The sequence below is a fragment of the Anomaloglossus baeobatrachus genome, chromosome 2 (assembly GCF_048569485.1).
Source record: "Anomaloglossus baeobatrachus isolate aAnoBae1 chromosome 2, aAnoBae1.hap1, whole genome shotgun sequence".
NCBI lineage: Eukaryota > Metazoa > Chordata > Amphibia > Anura > Aromobatidae > Anomaloglossus > Anomaloglossus baeobatrachus.
Genome location: NC_134354.1, coordinates 98,582,908 through 98,596,102, shown reverse-complemented (window position 1 = coordinate 98,596,102; position 13,195 = coordinate 98,582,908). Strand labels below are relative to the sequence as shown.

The 13,195-nt window shown below is 46.0% G+C and overlaps 1 protein-coding gene across 4 annotated transcripts in view; it reads left to right on the top strand.

The window, feature by feature from the left end:
• Positions 1-13,195, top strand: part of SPECC1 (sperm antigen with calponin homology and coiled-coil domains 1) — a 533,597-nt gene that overhangs the window by 139,343 nt on the left and 381,059 nt on the right. For all 4 annotated transcript variants that reach the window (XM_075335209.1, XM_075335211.1, XM_075335214.1 and 1 more), the window contains exon 2: positions 2,788-2,937. In XM_075335209.1, coding sequence (XP_075191324.1) covers positions 2,791-2,937 — 147 coding nt within the window. In that variant the 5' untranslated portion in view covers positions 2,788-2,790. The remainder of the gene's footprint in view (positions 1-2,787; positions 2,938-13,195) is intronic.

The following is a 13,195-nucleotide window of genomic DNA, read 5'->3' as shown; positions in this document are numbered from 1 at the left end:
TGTCTTCAGGGACTCCTCGATCCTTAACCACGCCAGAGGTTCATCCATATGCTGAATATCATTGAGGTAACCCATAATCCAATCTATTTCACTTTTGCGAGCTCTACTTCCCCATGGACTATACTGTACCATTGCACACAGGACACGCACCTTGGAGATTGACTCCGATGAAATCCTGACCCTCCCTATATGCCGTTGACTCATCACACTATCATGTGCATTTAAATATTGGATTGGATGCGTTTCCTTATAACAGGTAAACTTTTATACAACCATTCACACTAACTCTCGACCCTCAGTTTATATATAACAAAACTCTGTTTATCTCTAGTACCACTCGCCACTCATAGTGAAACCCAAAACTTGACATTCCACATATTTTGACCCACGCAGCAATCCAACATATGGTATGTTCCCATAGCATCCAGTCAATTTATCACAACATCTTGGCACCCTCTAACACATGACCAACTTTACTATACAACAGGTCGAGCAACAGTGTCCTGCATACATCCTACCTACTTCGTGTCCTGTCATTCTTAAGGTGAGCTTCTTTACCTTGTTAGCCACACGGTGCTTATTTTATCATAAAAGGATACTAGTGAATACTCCTTTACAGTAGGCATCATTCTCAGTGCAACTCTCCTTTGTCTCCCTTGAATCCTCGTACGACAACGTATTCCCACGTCTCTTATATCTATGTCCTTACACCTACGATACTGCATTGTCTCTCATGAATTACCTTGTATCTGATGTGTCATGTTATACTATAATATGTTCCAATATCCCATACTGATGGATGTCCTTTTATCTTTGTTTTGTTTTCCTTTTTGTAAATATTGTATCTAGCCTGTCCGACCTGAAGAAGGCCAAATAGGCCGAAACGTTGTGATTTGGCGGACTTTTGTACAGCACTCATTGCACGTTTTTTCACTCACAAAATAAAAAGAAAAGGATTTTGACATCAACCATTGTTTCCTCTGCTTTTCTAAGTCTCTATGGGTAATAGTCAGTGTGCCGGAGTTCCTACATAAACTGTTTAAAAATATTTTTCTCCTGAGCACCTACGCGAGGTGACGCAAGGTCTTCTTCAATTCTATTTGCTAGTATAATGGCTTAGTAACAATGAATTTGAGTGTGCAATGCAGGCAGACGTGCTGCAAATATCTTTGCACTAGTGGGACAATACAGAAGTCCAACAGCCACGTTTAGGATGCCACTAAGTTTCCTCAATGTTTGCTAGTAACAATGAGTTTGAGTGTGCAAAGGGCAGGAGGGTACAGTGGCAGGGTTGTGGGTCTGGGTAGGGGAAAGGAAGCCTCCCTTTCTATCCCTCCTAATGGGGAAATGCAGCGAGGCAATCCCTGACCTTAGCTACACAGACGCTGTCATCTTGTGTAGCTGTTAAAATCTGTTTTCACGGCCCTGACTGTCACCTATGGCTCTGACCCTGCAGGTATTAGCCCTTACAAGGGCTGAAAGAAACTTCTATCCCTATTCTGTATAGCGCTGTGTATAGTGCGTACACAGCAGTATCGGAGACAGGAGCTACGCCAGCGGTGACTGACACCCAGACGCAGAAGAGATAATGGCGTCCGGACGGGCAGATACTCGTTTTTATAATGCAGGGACATGTGACATGGACATCCTATCACACATGCCGTTGCTTCTCTGGCTAAAAGTCCACTTAGCTGTGTGTGTGTCTGGGATTGGCTGACATGCTGGCCCACCCCACTACACGCGCGCGCTTATGGAAGGAAGACAAGGGGAAAAAAAAAAAATGGCGATCGCCATTATCCAAACAGCAGTGATCTGAATGCGCTGTTCCCACACACTATACACTGAAATGTCATAATAGTGTGAGTCACAGAGTGACTTACACTATTACAGCGGAAAGCCAGCTAGTAATTAGCTGGTCTTTTTGCTGCTAGAACCGTTCTCGAACGTATCTAGAACTATCGAGCTTTAGCAAAAAGCTCGAGTTCTAGTTCGATCTAGAACAGCCCCCAAAATCACTCGAGCCGCGAACTGGAGAACCTCGAACCGCGCTCAACTCTACTAATGACCCTCTGCAGAGGGTGCCAGCTGAGGGTCTTTCGACTGTGATGCTATCTTGCAATCGGGTCACAGCTGCGGAGACTAGGGAGGGAGCAATTTCTGCCCATCTCCTCTGCTGCCTGTCTCTGCATACATCGCACTGCGGTCGGATGATATGTGAGTGCAGGCCGATGTTTTACACGCATCCATAGACTTGTGTGAGCTGAGAATCGCTGCCAAATACAGCATGCTGTGATTCATTTCTCAGTCCGATATGGCATGAGAAATCAATGGCAGATGGACACTGCCCCATAGTTTTGCACATTGGTGCGAGTGCAATTCGATGTTTTATCAGATTGCACTCATCCATGCAAAACACAAGTGGAACCGAGACCTTACTTACATAGTTTCTTTAATGTGTCTTCAGACTGTGAAATCTTCAAATTTGTATTCTTTTTTTCTTTTTATAAAGAATTGAAAAATGGCCAGTTTAAAAAAGTGTTTTTTTTTAATTGATTGTTTATTACAAGCTTATTGACATGGCTCCAAGGTGCTAATGGAGAAATAGTGCAACAACCCACTCCCTCCCACCTTTCAGGTGTTATTTACCATGCTTCCTATGGATTTATTTATTTTTTTTTTTGCCTGTGGATGCTATACTACAAGGTATAGTGTATCATATGGTGTCAGTATTTCTGGATTGGACCCGTGGGTCATCTGAATGTTATTTCTGAATTCTTGTATCCTTAGGGTATGAAGAGCTCTGCACGGTCTATAAATGCACAGAATAAACAAGGAAACCATGGGACAGAGAGGCCAAAAGCCATTCCTACTATTGCCTTTGGGATGAGAACGTCTAGATCAACTAATTCACTTGCATTTGAATCCCGGCTGAGTAAGGTAAGAGTGATGATGAAATATTGTATATACACTAATCAGAACCTCACCATATTACATTAACCCGAGCAGTTGGGATTTCATATATGCTAGTGACATCATCCGTGCTAGCAAAGTGTGCAGTTATCTGACAAATATTTGTATCCAGAATGATCAAGCCTAATGCCAAAGTAACCACTTTAGCTTCAAAGTCAGTTTCCAATAGAGAGGGTATAATATACAGTGTGTCCACCCATATCCTGTCCACTGCCATTAACTTGAGAACGGCGGCAGCTATAGGCATAGAAGTGGTGTCTAGGTATAGTAAATAGGGATGATCGAATACCTCAAATATTCAGCTTCGCGAATATTTTCCGAATAGGTCGTCGCTATTCGACTATTCGCAAATATTCGATGCGTAATGTAAGTCTATGAGAAACCCGAATAACACTATTCAGAACTATTCGGGTATTCCATAGACTTACATTGCGCATCGAATATTCGCATATCGGCGACCTATTTGGAAAATACTCGCGAAGCCGAATATTTGAGGTATTCGATCACCCCTAATAGTAAAGTAGCTATACGCTACGCAATGAAACCACATATAGCGCCACCTGGTGGAAAACAACGGAGTTAGCATTTTTATCTCGAAAATTGAACGAGATAGAGAAAAAAAGTGAATTAAAAAATTGTAGGGCATCATCAATTCAATACGAATGGACACCTTGCATACAGAAATGCTATGATATGAAACCCATGATTCCCCCCCCCCCCAAAAACACTGAATGCTGGTCACTCATATGGCGCTCATTTAACTTTGATGCTCAAAGTGGCCACCGTCAGCTGCAATGCACATCTGGACTCTGGACAGCATACTGTGTCTTGCTGCACGTTCTGCAATATGGTAGGTGACACATTTGCACAAGCATCTGAGATATATCCTCGTAGGTCCTGTGATGTTGGTGGAGGGGTCGCATACATCTGCTGTTTGATGTGACCACACAGAAAGAAGTCCAATGGGGTCAGGTGAGCATGGAGGCCACTCCACACAGCCAACATACACAATGACTTGTAGGAAGGTCTCCATGAGGTCATGTCCGCAGCCTTGTGAGTTTTACACGTTCTAATCATAGCATTTCTGGATGCAAGGTGTTGATTCGTATTGAATTGATGATGCCCTACAACAATTCACTTTTTTTCTCTATCTCGTTCCGTTTTCGAGATAAAAATGCTAACTCCACCACTTATTCCACCAGGTGGCGCTATAGGTGGTTTCATTGCGTAGTGCGTGGCTACTTTACTATACCTAGACACCACTTCTATGCCTGTAGCTGCCGCCGGTCTCAAGTAAATGGCGGTGGACAGGATATGGGTGGACACACTGTATAAATATGGGCATAAATAGGCAATTTGTATTTTTTATGATTTAATTTTAACATTGAACAACTACAGTGCTGTCGGTCTATCCAAAAGGTTAACCTGAATATTAAAGGGAGGTTTTGTCTTTCTTTTGAGAATATCTCCATTATAAAACAAAAGTGAGTACACCCCCTCACATTTTTGCAAATATTTTATTATATCTTTTCATGGGACAACACTGTAGATATGACACTGTGATACAATCTACAGTAGTCAGTGTCCAGCTTGTATAACAGTGTAAATTTGGTGCCTTCTAAATAACTCAGCACAGTCATTAATGTCTAAACCGCTGGCAACAAAAGTGAGTACACCCGTAAGTGAAAATGGCTAAATTGTGCCCAATGTGTCAATATTTTGTGTGGCCACCATTTTCAAGCACTGCATTAATTCTCTTTGACATGGATGTCACTAGCGCCTCACAGGAGCCTCTGGATCTTCTTCCATCCTCATGTAAAGTTTATTTTTTTATTTTTTGAAGCTGAATAAACTAATGTCTTCAAAAGAACTATGGACTGTATACTTGTATCACTTATTCTAATGAATTATCATGGTTTTCCAATGTGTCCATAAAAATATTCTCTCCATGATTTTTTTGATAAGCCGTCCAGAAAAAAAAGTCAAGTTGGCAACCCTGCCGCTTTGGTTGATTGACAGGTATCTACAATGTGAGTGCATAGGGAAAGACAATCTGCAGTGGCCGCACTGGACTAATGTTGTTTTTCCTGACCGGCTCTTCAAACTGTTTTCTCTGAAGTACCAGAGTATTTTAAAGAAAAACATAACTAAAATGTGCATCCAGGCTTTGATTCCTACTGCCCATGGTTTGGGCTGCATGAATAGAGTGACAGGTTCTCTTTAAGAATATTCTGCAAAATTGCAAAAGTCTTTTGAAGCAACTCAAACTAGGTGGAGCAACCTAAACTTTTACAATATCAAAGACTATCTACCTACATAATCGCCAGTTTCTGTAACCCTATTGCAGGATGCACCGCGGCACTGCCAGTTGTACAGGGGCAGTTCAAACTGCGACTGTGCAAGTGACATACACGTCACCGCAGCTTCCGGGCACGAACTGCGCGTGCGCAAGTAGCGGTGACGTCACTGCTCTTCACACATGCGCAGTAGCAGCCGCGGCTGGTACTGCGCCTGCGTGGGAAGGGCGGTGACATCACCACTACTTGCACACGCGCAGTTCGTGCCTGGAAGCTGTGATTTATATACACGTCACCGCAGCTTCCGGGCACGAACGTGATGTCACTGCTCCCGATAGCACTGGGCCTATTTCTAGTGTATAAATAATTACAACCATGTCAGTACTCTTATACTGATCACTATTACATGATCTAATACAAATACCGCAACACAACAATACTGTGAAGTGTTGATACACTTGTAAAAGTCATTTGTTCCACATTATTTATCAGATTGCACGGAGTCCCCTATTGCGGTGTATCGCCCCTGCAGCAGTCGGACTGCTCAGATCCGGGGTTGCTGTGTCTTGAGGGTCTCCAGACCCAGGGGCTTGCGGCCACTCGAAAATGAAAGGGGGTTATTTACAGGGAATAAGTGTTCGTGACGCCACCCGTGGTTTGCTGTAAGGGGAGTACCGCCACAGCCGATGGGAGTACCCGGGAGAGATGGAGCGAGGCAGCCAGATGACGTTCCCTCCATGGGTAGGGGAGGCCCTGGGACTCTGGATGATGGAGGTGTAGGGAAGCGTGGTGCAGGCTAGCAGGGCAGACTCAGGTAAGAGCAGCGTACTCACTCAGGCCGTGTGGATGTTGGTGCGACCATTAAGTAGACTCTGACACCGGAGTAAGCCAAGTCTCTGGGTGCCGCTGCCACTCTAGGGAGCTTGTTCGGGAATCCGTCCCCGTTGGTATTGCTGATGGTTCTGGACCTGCCTCTATGCACTGTGTTTAGACGTTTCTGAGTGACCCCTCAGCCTGAAGCTTTCGGGCTCTAGCTCCCTCTAATTAAATAGAGGAGCTGTGCTCTCGATGGCTGACACTTGGGATTTTAGTGGGCCGCATAAGCTGGAAAGCCCTATCCCCCTCGTTGTGTTGGTGCCTTCGATCTCTGAGCTCTTGGGGAGACTATCCTCCACAGGGAAGCTACTTCTGTGCTCGGTACAAGTTCGGTTACTACATTTTCCGATGCCGACTGTTCCCCAAAACTAAGTTTGGGCACCCTTCTCCAATACCATGCGACCGGGTCTCCGACTCCTCCGGTCCCAGGCCATCGTCTGCAACCTAACCAAAGTCTCCCAGGGAGCTACAACTCCCTCAGCTCCTCACTTTTTGAAGGCTACTTCTCCACTCACTAAGTCCCTCCCACCAGCCTGCCTGGCCCCTAGGCGGGTGGCCCTTTTCCAGCTAGACCACCCACTGGTGTGCCTGACAGGGTGTGGTGTGAGGTGTGGCTAGGATTTGAATGCTGATGGAAGCAATACCAATGGTTAGGATCCCAGAACCATGAAGGGTGAGTTCTGCACCATAAGAAAAGGAGTGCAGTTCCCTGTGACACCCTAATAAGATCAGGGGCGTCACAGCATCAACTGGCATGGTGACCTTAGCCCACTCCCATACGTTGGCTGGAATATCATGATGACTATATTATGAGCCCTTGATATATGAAGTGCTAATGGAGCTTCTACTAAGCCTTAGAACAAAAGCGATCAAAACTTCCCAATATGATGTTGCATTGGGCTCTATGAAGTTTATATGAATGATTAAATCACCACTCCAACGGGATTTTTACATTTCACTGCTGGAGTGGAGCTCTAAATCTGTCCCCTGCTCCTAATCTTATACTCACCCTTGGCATCCTCATCTGTTTTCACCATCTCTCCGGTCGGTTTCCAGTAACTTGTGACCTCCCAGAAGCTCCTGTGTTTCATGGAGAGTGCTGGAGGTCACAACTCAATATAAGTCTATGAGGCTCTTGTTCTTGCTCTTGTGGCGCCCCTGAGGCTTCCGTCGCCACAGGAACATTGCACCCCAGCCAGAGGTGTAATGTCCCATCCTGGGTAAGGAAAGGAGTAAACGCCGGTCCACAGGCAAATTTGCACTACACCCATTGTTAGGCACACACAGGGACAGTGGCAGCAACCCCCCCAGGCTGCATGCTGGGGGGGGCCGTAAGACCCATCCCTGCTCCCATAGGGTGGGAGCTTAGCAACAGGGAGGTGGGAGGAGCCAACAGCTAGTGTTAGAGTAGAAGCAGGAATCAGTAGTTCAGTTTACCTCAGAGAGTGAGAGAGTGAAGACTGTGAGGAGAAGGAGAAGGAGGTAGTTACCTCAAGAAAAGTCTGAAGAGAGCGGAGTTCCTGGTGGAGACCCTGGGGCCCGGCTAGGCTCAGGTGACACCACAGCAGAACAGAAGGGATTCCAGGGCCACTGCAAAGCTTCCAAGCTGGTGGCCTGTTCCACAAAGTCATTTGGTGGAGGGATCAAGCTGCAGACAGGGGACAGTCCCTAGAAACTGGAGGAAGAGAAGTAATTTCCAAAAGTGAAAACCGAGGTCCAGGGTGGCTGCAAGCGCCCAGGGCCATACCCCACTGCAGAACCCCTGGGAAGAGGGTAAAGTTCCAGCTAGGCAAGTCCTCCTTTCCGGAGGCTGTCGTTGAGGCCAAGCCAGGTTCATCCAGCAAAGGCAAGGCTTGGAAGTCAGCTGAAGAGAGGAACACATTAGAAGGGTGCACCGGCTTTTATTCTCAGATCTACCCGGGATTGGCAGAGGTCCCTGACAGTGGGTTCCAGCAGTCTAAAGGCACCAGTGTGCTTCAACCCAGGAACTGTGAGTAAACAACTTGAAACTGCACCCTTGGTGTTGCCTCTGTTATTTCGCCTGCACTATATCACCACTGCATAGACTTCCATCATTGCATAGACTTCCATCATTGCATTCACTTCCATCATTGCATAGACTGTAATAAGCACCAACAGTTGCCCCGGGGCACCGCTCCACCTGTGGGGAGCAGGACCATCCAAGCTGACATTCCACCAGCCCCGGAGGCCTCATACAGCAGCGGCGGCTTAATAGCCTCAAACCACAGGTGGCGTCACGAATATAAACTTTAACAATCACCCCCAACACTGAAGCCATATTAATTGACTGCCGCCAGGGTCACGGAGTCGGGCCCCGCCACCACTGACGATCCCCAGACTAGTCCGGCCCAGCACCGGGTGTCCCATAGCCCTGGGGTGGGCGAGTCACTCTCATAGCCTAGCATTGGGAATTTAAGACTTATCTTCTGGCCAGTCAGAAGTTACGGTCACAAGATGGCGCCACAGGACTGTAGCGAAGGCAAAAAAAGCTGAAGCCACTGGAGGGTGAGTATAAGACAGGCAATAGGAACTTACTGTAGATTTAAAGTATCACTTCAGTGCTGAAATAAAAAACAAAACAAAACGCTGCAGTTCTGCTTTAACAAAATAGATGTTCTGAAACATCTGGAAATGCTGCCGGAAACCGCTCCGAGTCCTCATAACACAACTTTCTCCAATACACCTTAAGGCTATGTGCGCACTGGAAAATGGAATTTTCTCAAGAAAATTCCGCAGGTATTCAAAGATTACCGCACCCGCGGTAAAAAACCGCGGCAAACCGCACCCGAAAACCGCATGCGGTTTGCCGTGGTTTGCTGCGGTTTTACCGCGGTATTGTTCGCGGTATTGCCGCGGGTTTTGCCGCGTGCGGGTTGGTATGTGCTTTATTGCATTCAATGCAATAAAGCACATTGAAAAAAAAAAAAGTCATTTCATTCTGAGATGATAGATAGATAGATAGAGAAATAGACAGAAGAATAGATAGATGGAGTCCCTGTGAGCACACTCTGCATTTCTCACGGTCGGCAGTGAGTTCACATTACCGGCCGTGGGAAATGCCCTGGAGTTACCTCTGCTGTCTCGCTGCGAGGCTGCATTCATTCAGCAGTGTCTGTGTCAGTCGCGGCTGGATGTAAGCAGCGCAGGACCTGTGGATTATGCTGGAGCTGTGGATTATGCTGGAGCTTTGTTTCGGGAGGAGTTAATAAAAGGGTGAACGAGGCTTGTTTGTGTTTTATTTAAAATAAAAAAGGATTTTTCTGTGTGTTTTATTCACTTTACTTACGGGTTGATCATGTCAGCTGTCACATAGACGCTGCCATGATCAAGCCTGGAGTTAATGGCGGTGATCCGCCACCATTAACTCCTTGTATTACCCTGACTGCCACTGCTACACGGCTGCAGGAAGAGCCGGGGACACGCCGGTACTGTCGCATAATGCATGCGACAGTGCCGGGGCAGCTGCGGCTGATATTCTCGGCTGCGGGAGGGGGAGTGAGGCTGGGGACATTAACCCTGCCCCTCTCCCTCCCCAGCCTGAGAATACCGGGCCGCCGCTGTGTGCTTACCTCGGCTGGACGGTAAATATACAGCGGAGCCCACGTGCTTTGTTTTCTATATTTCCGTTTGCTTTCTATGTGTCTGTGTTCTATGTCTGTGTGTGTCTGTGATGTGTGTGTGTGTGTGTGTGTGTGTGTGTGTGTGTGTGTGTGTGTCTGTGATGTGTGTGTTTACTCTCTGCTCCGCTTCCTCTTCCTGTAATGACATCACTTCCCTGCAAAACCGCAGGCAAGCGATGTACATTACCGGAGGTAAACCGCGAAATACTGCAGGGAATAACGCAGGAAAACGCAGTGAACCGCACAGAATTTGCTGCCTGCGTTATTCCCTGCGGGATTTCACGATTACATTGGCGTCAATAGAGTGAAATCCTGCAGTGACGTGCGGAAAAGAATTGACATGCAATTGTTTTTGCTGCCTGAATCCCGCAGCAAAACATGCAGCTGTCAAAATCTGCCTAGTGCGCACAGGATTTTTTTTCCCCATAGGTTTTGCTGGTGATTCACTGCAGAGATGTTATGAACATTTTCTGCAGCGAAACATGCAGCAAATACGCAGAAAATCCGCGGCAAAAATCCGGTAAGTGCGCACAGGGCCTAAAGCTTTGTTTATGGAGCCTCTCGAAAGGCTTGACCACACAAACTATATGCAGTAGGTACTGCAGTGGAAATGCTGGGACCCAATAGAAATCCAGAGATGTGCTGAGATTCACAGGAAGGCAATAATTTACGATTATGAGAAGTTTTAAAAGGGTGCAAAAGACCTGAACTAAGAGAAACCATATGATGCTCAGACTGCACTGCCTTGGCCGTCAGGGTCTCCTTTTGTGTTTTTTTTTAAAACTCTTTCCAGAGTAAAACTAAATCTAATTGAACGCAAAACAATCACGTCTGTAGAAGTGGAGATGAAGCGATTTCTTGCAGAATACTCTGGAGCACAAAAAAAACCGTGGACAACCCCTTTAAGGCTATGTTCACAGAGCGTTTTTGCTGGGTTTTTTTTAGCATTGTTTTTCCCTTGGGTTTATGCAGATTCATGCTAATAAAACGCTGCCTTCACAGTTCCAGCAAAGTCTATCAAATTACAGAAATCTCATATGTACGTGCGCGGTGTTTTCATGACTGTTTTGTCAGCCTCCATGGTTTTTACTACGTTTTTGAAAGAATGAGCATGTCAATTCTTTTTCAGTGTTTTTGCCATGGTTTTTGACCCTACACGTCATTGAAGAACTACAAAAAATGCCATAAAAACTGCACCAAGAACGCAAAAAAACACCAGGAGACTTCCAGCCACAAGATAAGGTTTTGCAGCAGAAAAAAAATACACTCCAAAAATGCCCTGTGTGAACACAGTCTAGGGCTGTCCAGTTTATTCGGTCAGTGTCTCCTTGTATTTTATTTAAAAAAAACCAAACAAACACAACCCCCCCCCCCCCCAAAACAAAAACGAAAAATGTTACTATTTTGTAATGGTACATCATGGGGATAGTGTGGGAGCTTTATAAAGGGCAAGAAACCAGAGTTTTATACAGCCGGCACCTGCCTCTAACAGCAGCAATTGGAGGGAGTTCTGATCGCTGCTGTGTAGATAAACTGACAGTGGTAATTAATTGGTGTGATCCATATGAAGCGCCCATTCTGGCATCTATCACCCTCCCCTGCCCCCTTGCCGCAATCTTCGTGCTTTTGTGAAGCAATATAAAATACAAGCAATCAAGAGGCTAAAAAAATTAAGTGAAAAGTAATTAAATATGTTGAAAATATTCAACGTATGTTTGAATCATCCATTTTTCATTCTCCTAAAAACCAATCTATCAAAATCTAAAATAAACAGTTAACCCCCCCCCCCAACAACAATAGGATTGTTTTTCAGCTGCTGCATCTCCCCCAAAAATGAAATGCAAAGCTATGAAAATGTGATTTGTACCCCAAAATAGTGCCAATAAAAAGTACAGATGGCATTCTAAAAAAAAAATCAAACCCTCAAACAGCTTCACTGACAGAAGAAATACATTTATGGGTCTTTGAAAATTGCAACACAAACTAACTTATATTTATAAAGTTCTGCATTTTTTAGACACTAAAAAAAAAATATTCATGATTGTATTTTCCTGGAAATTCATACAACAAAGTCATTTTTACATTAAGAGAATAAGTGTTGTAACCCCACGTTTTTCACCATATCACCCCACTTGGATTTGCTTTCCCTTAATTCAGTAAATTATGAGATAATGTATAAAATCACTCAAAACGATAACTCGTCCTATAAAAAAACACACGCCTTTATTAAAGGAGTTGTCCGACATAAACTCAACAATTTTTGTTAAACTAATCTGTGCTGTATTGTCATATAAAACACCCCTACATTGTTATTTTTTGTTTTCTAACTTTTGTTCCTCTTGAATTATCCCTTTATTCTCGGCAGCTTCTTGTTTACATTCAGCTCAAGCAAACATGACCACTTCCTGTCCTAAACCTCAGTCAGAGCTGTCACCGCCCACCCCAGTGTCCAGCCCCACCCTCTGCCCGCCCCCTGCACACACATTCCCTGTCAGTATTCTTCCCCAGCACCTGACCTGGTATCACTACAGCATTGCAAATAACAACCCCACATCAGGCTCTGTACCGCACACATATGGCTCTGTACCGCACACGCACACATATGGCTCTGCACCGCACATGCACACATATGGCTCTGCACCACACACATATGGCTCTGCACCACACACGCACACATATGGCTCTGCACCACACACGCACACATATGGCTCTGCACCACACACGCACACATAAGGCTCTGCACACGCACACATATGGCTCTGCACCCCCCCCCATAGGGAACACATGTAGGGAGTGCATACTCACCCGTCCTCGGTCCCCGCCGCTCCTGCATGTTCGCGCGCTGTCTGTGCTCTGGCCATATCAGCACAGTAGTGACGTCACCGCTGTGCTGAAGAGAGCACAGACAGCGGGAGGGACAGTGATGAGAAGCAGCGTGCTTCTCATCAGCACTTTCAAATGTACCGGCATCTGTGATCTGTGATGCCGGTACATTTGAATGTGTGATCCTGAGCAGGGGCCGGGGCTGGCGCTGACACCACGTCAGCCGCCGCCAGGCCCCTCCCCCAGGTCACGGACCCCACAGCAGTGCAGGGGGAAGTTACTGGAGAGTAAAAGAGGTGCGGGGGAATGTGTGGGAGGGTGCAGGGAAGGGGGGCGGGGCTCATCACACTGTACCCACCCAGCAGGGAGGCAACATGCTGTTCCACATTTGCATGTCAACATGGCCCTGCCCATGTTGACATAAAATGACCGGAAGCAGCAAAATCGCGGCAGGAGCGGTCACATGACCACTCTGAGCCGGGGGAGAGGGGCTGACAGCAGGGCAGGTAAGTGGTCTCTATCTACTTACCTGCCCCAATGTAGCCCAATAGGGAAATAAAAAAAAGTCAAAGAAGCCGGATAACCCCT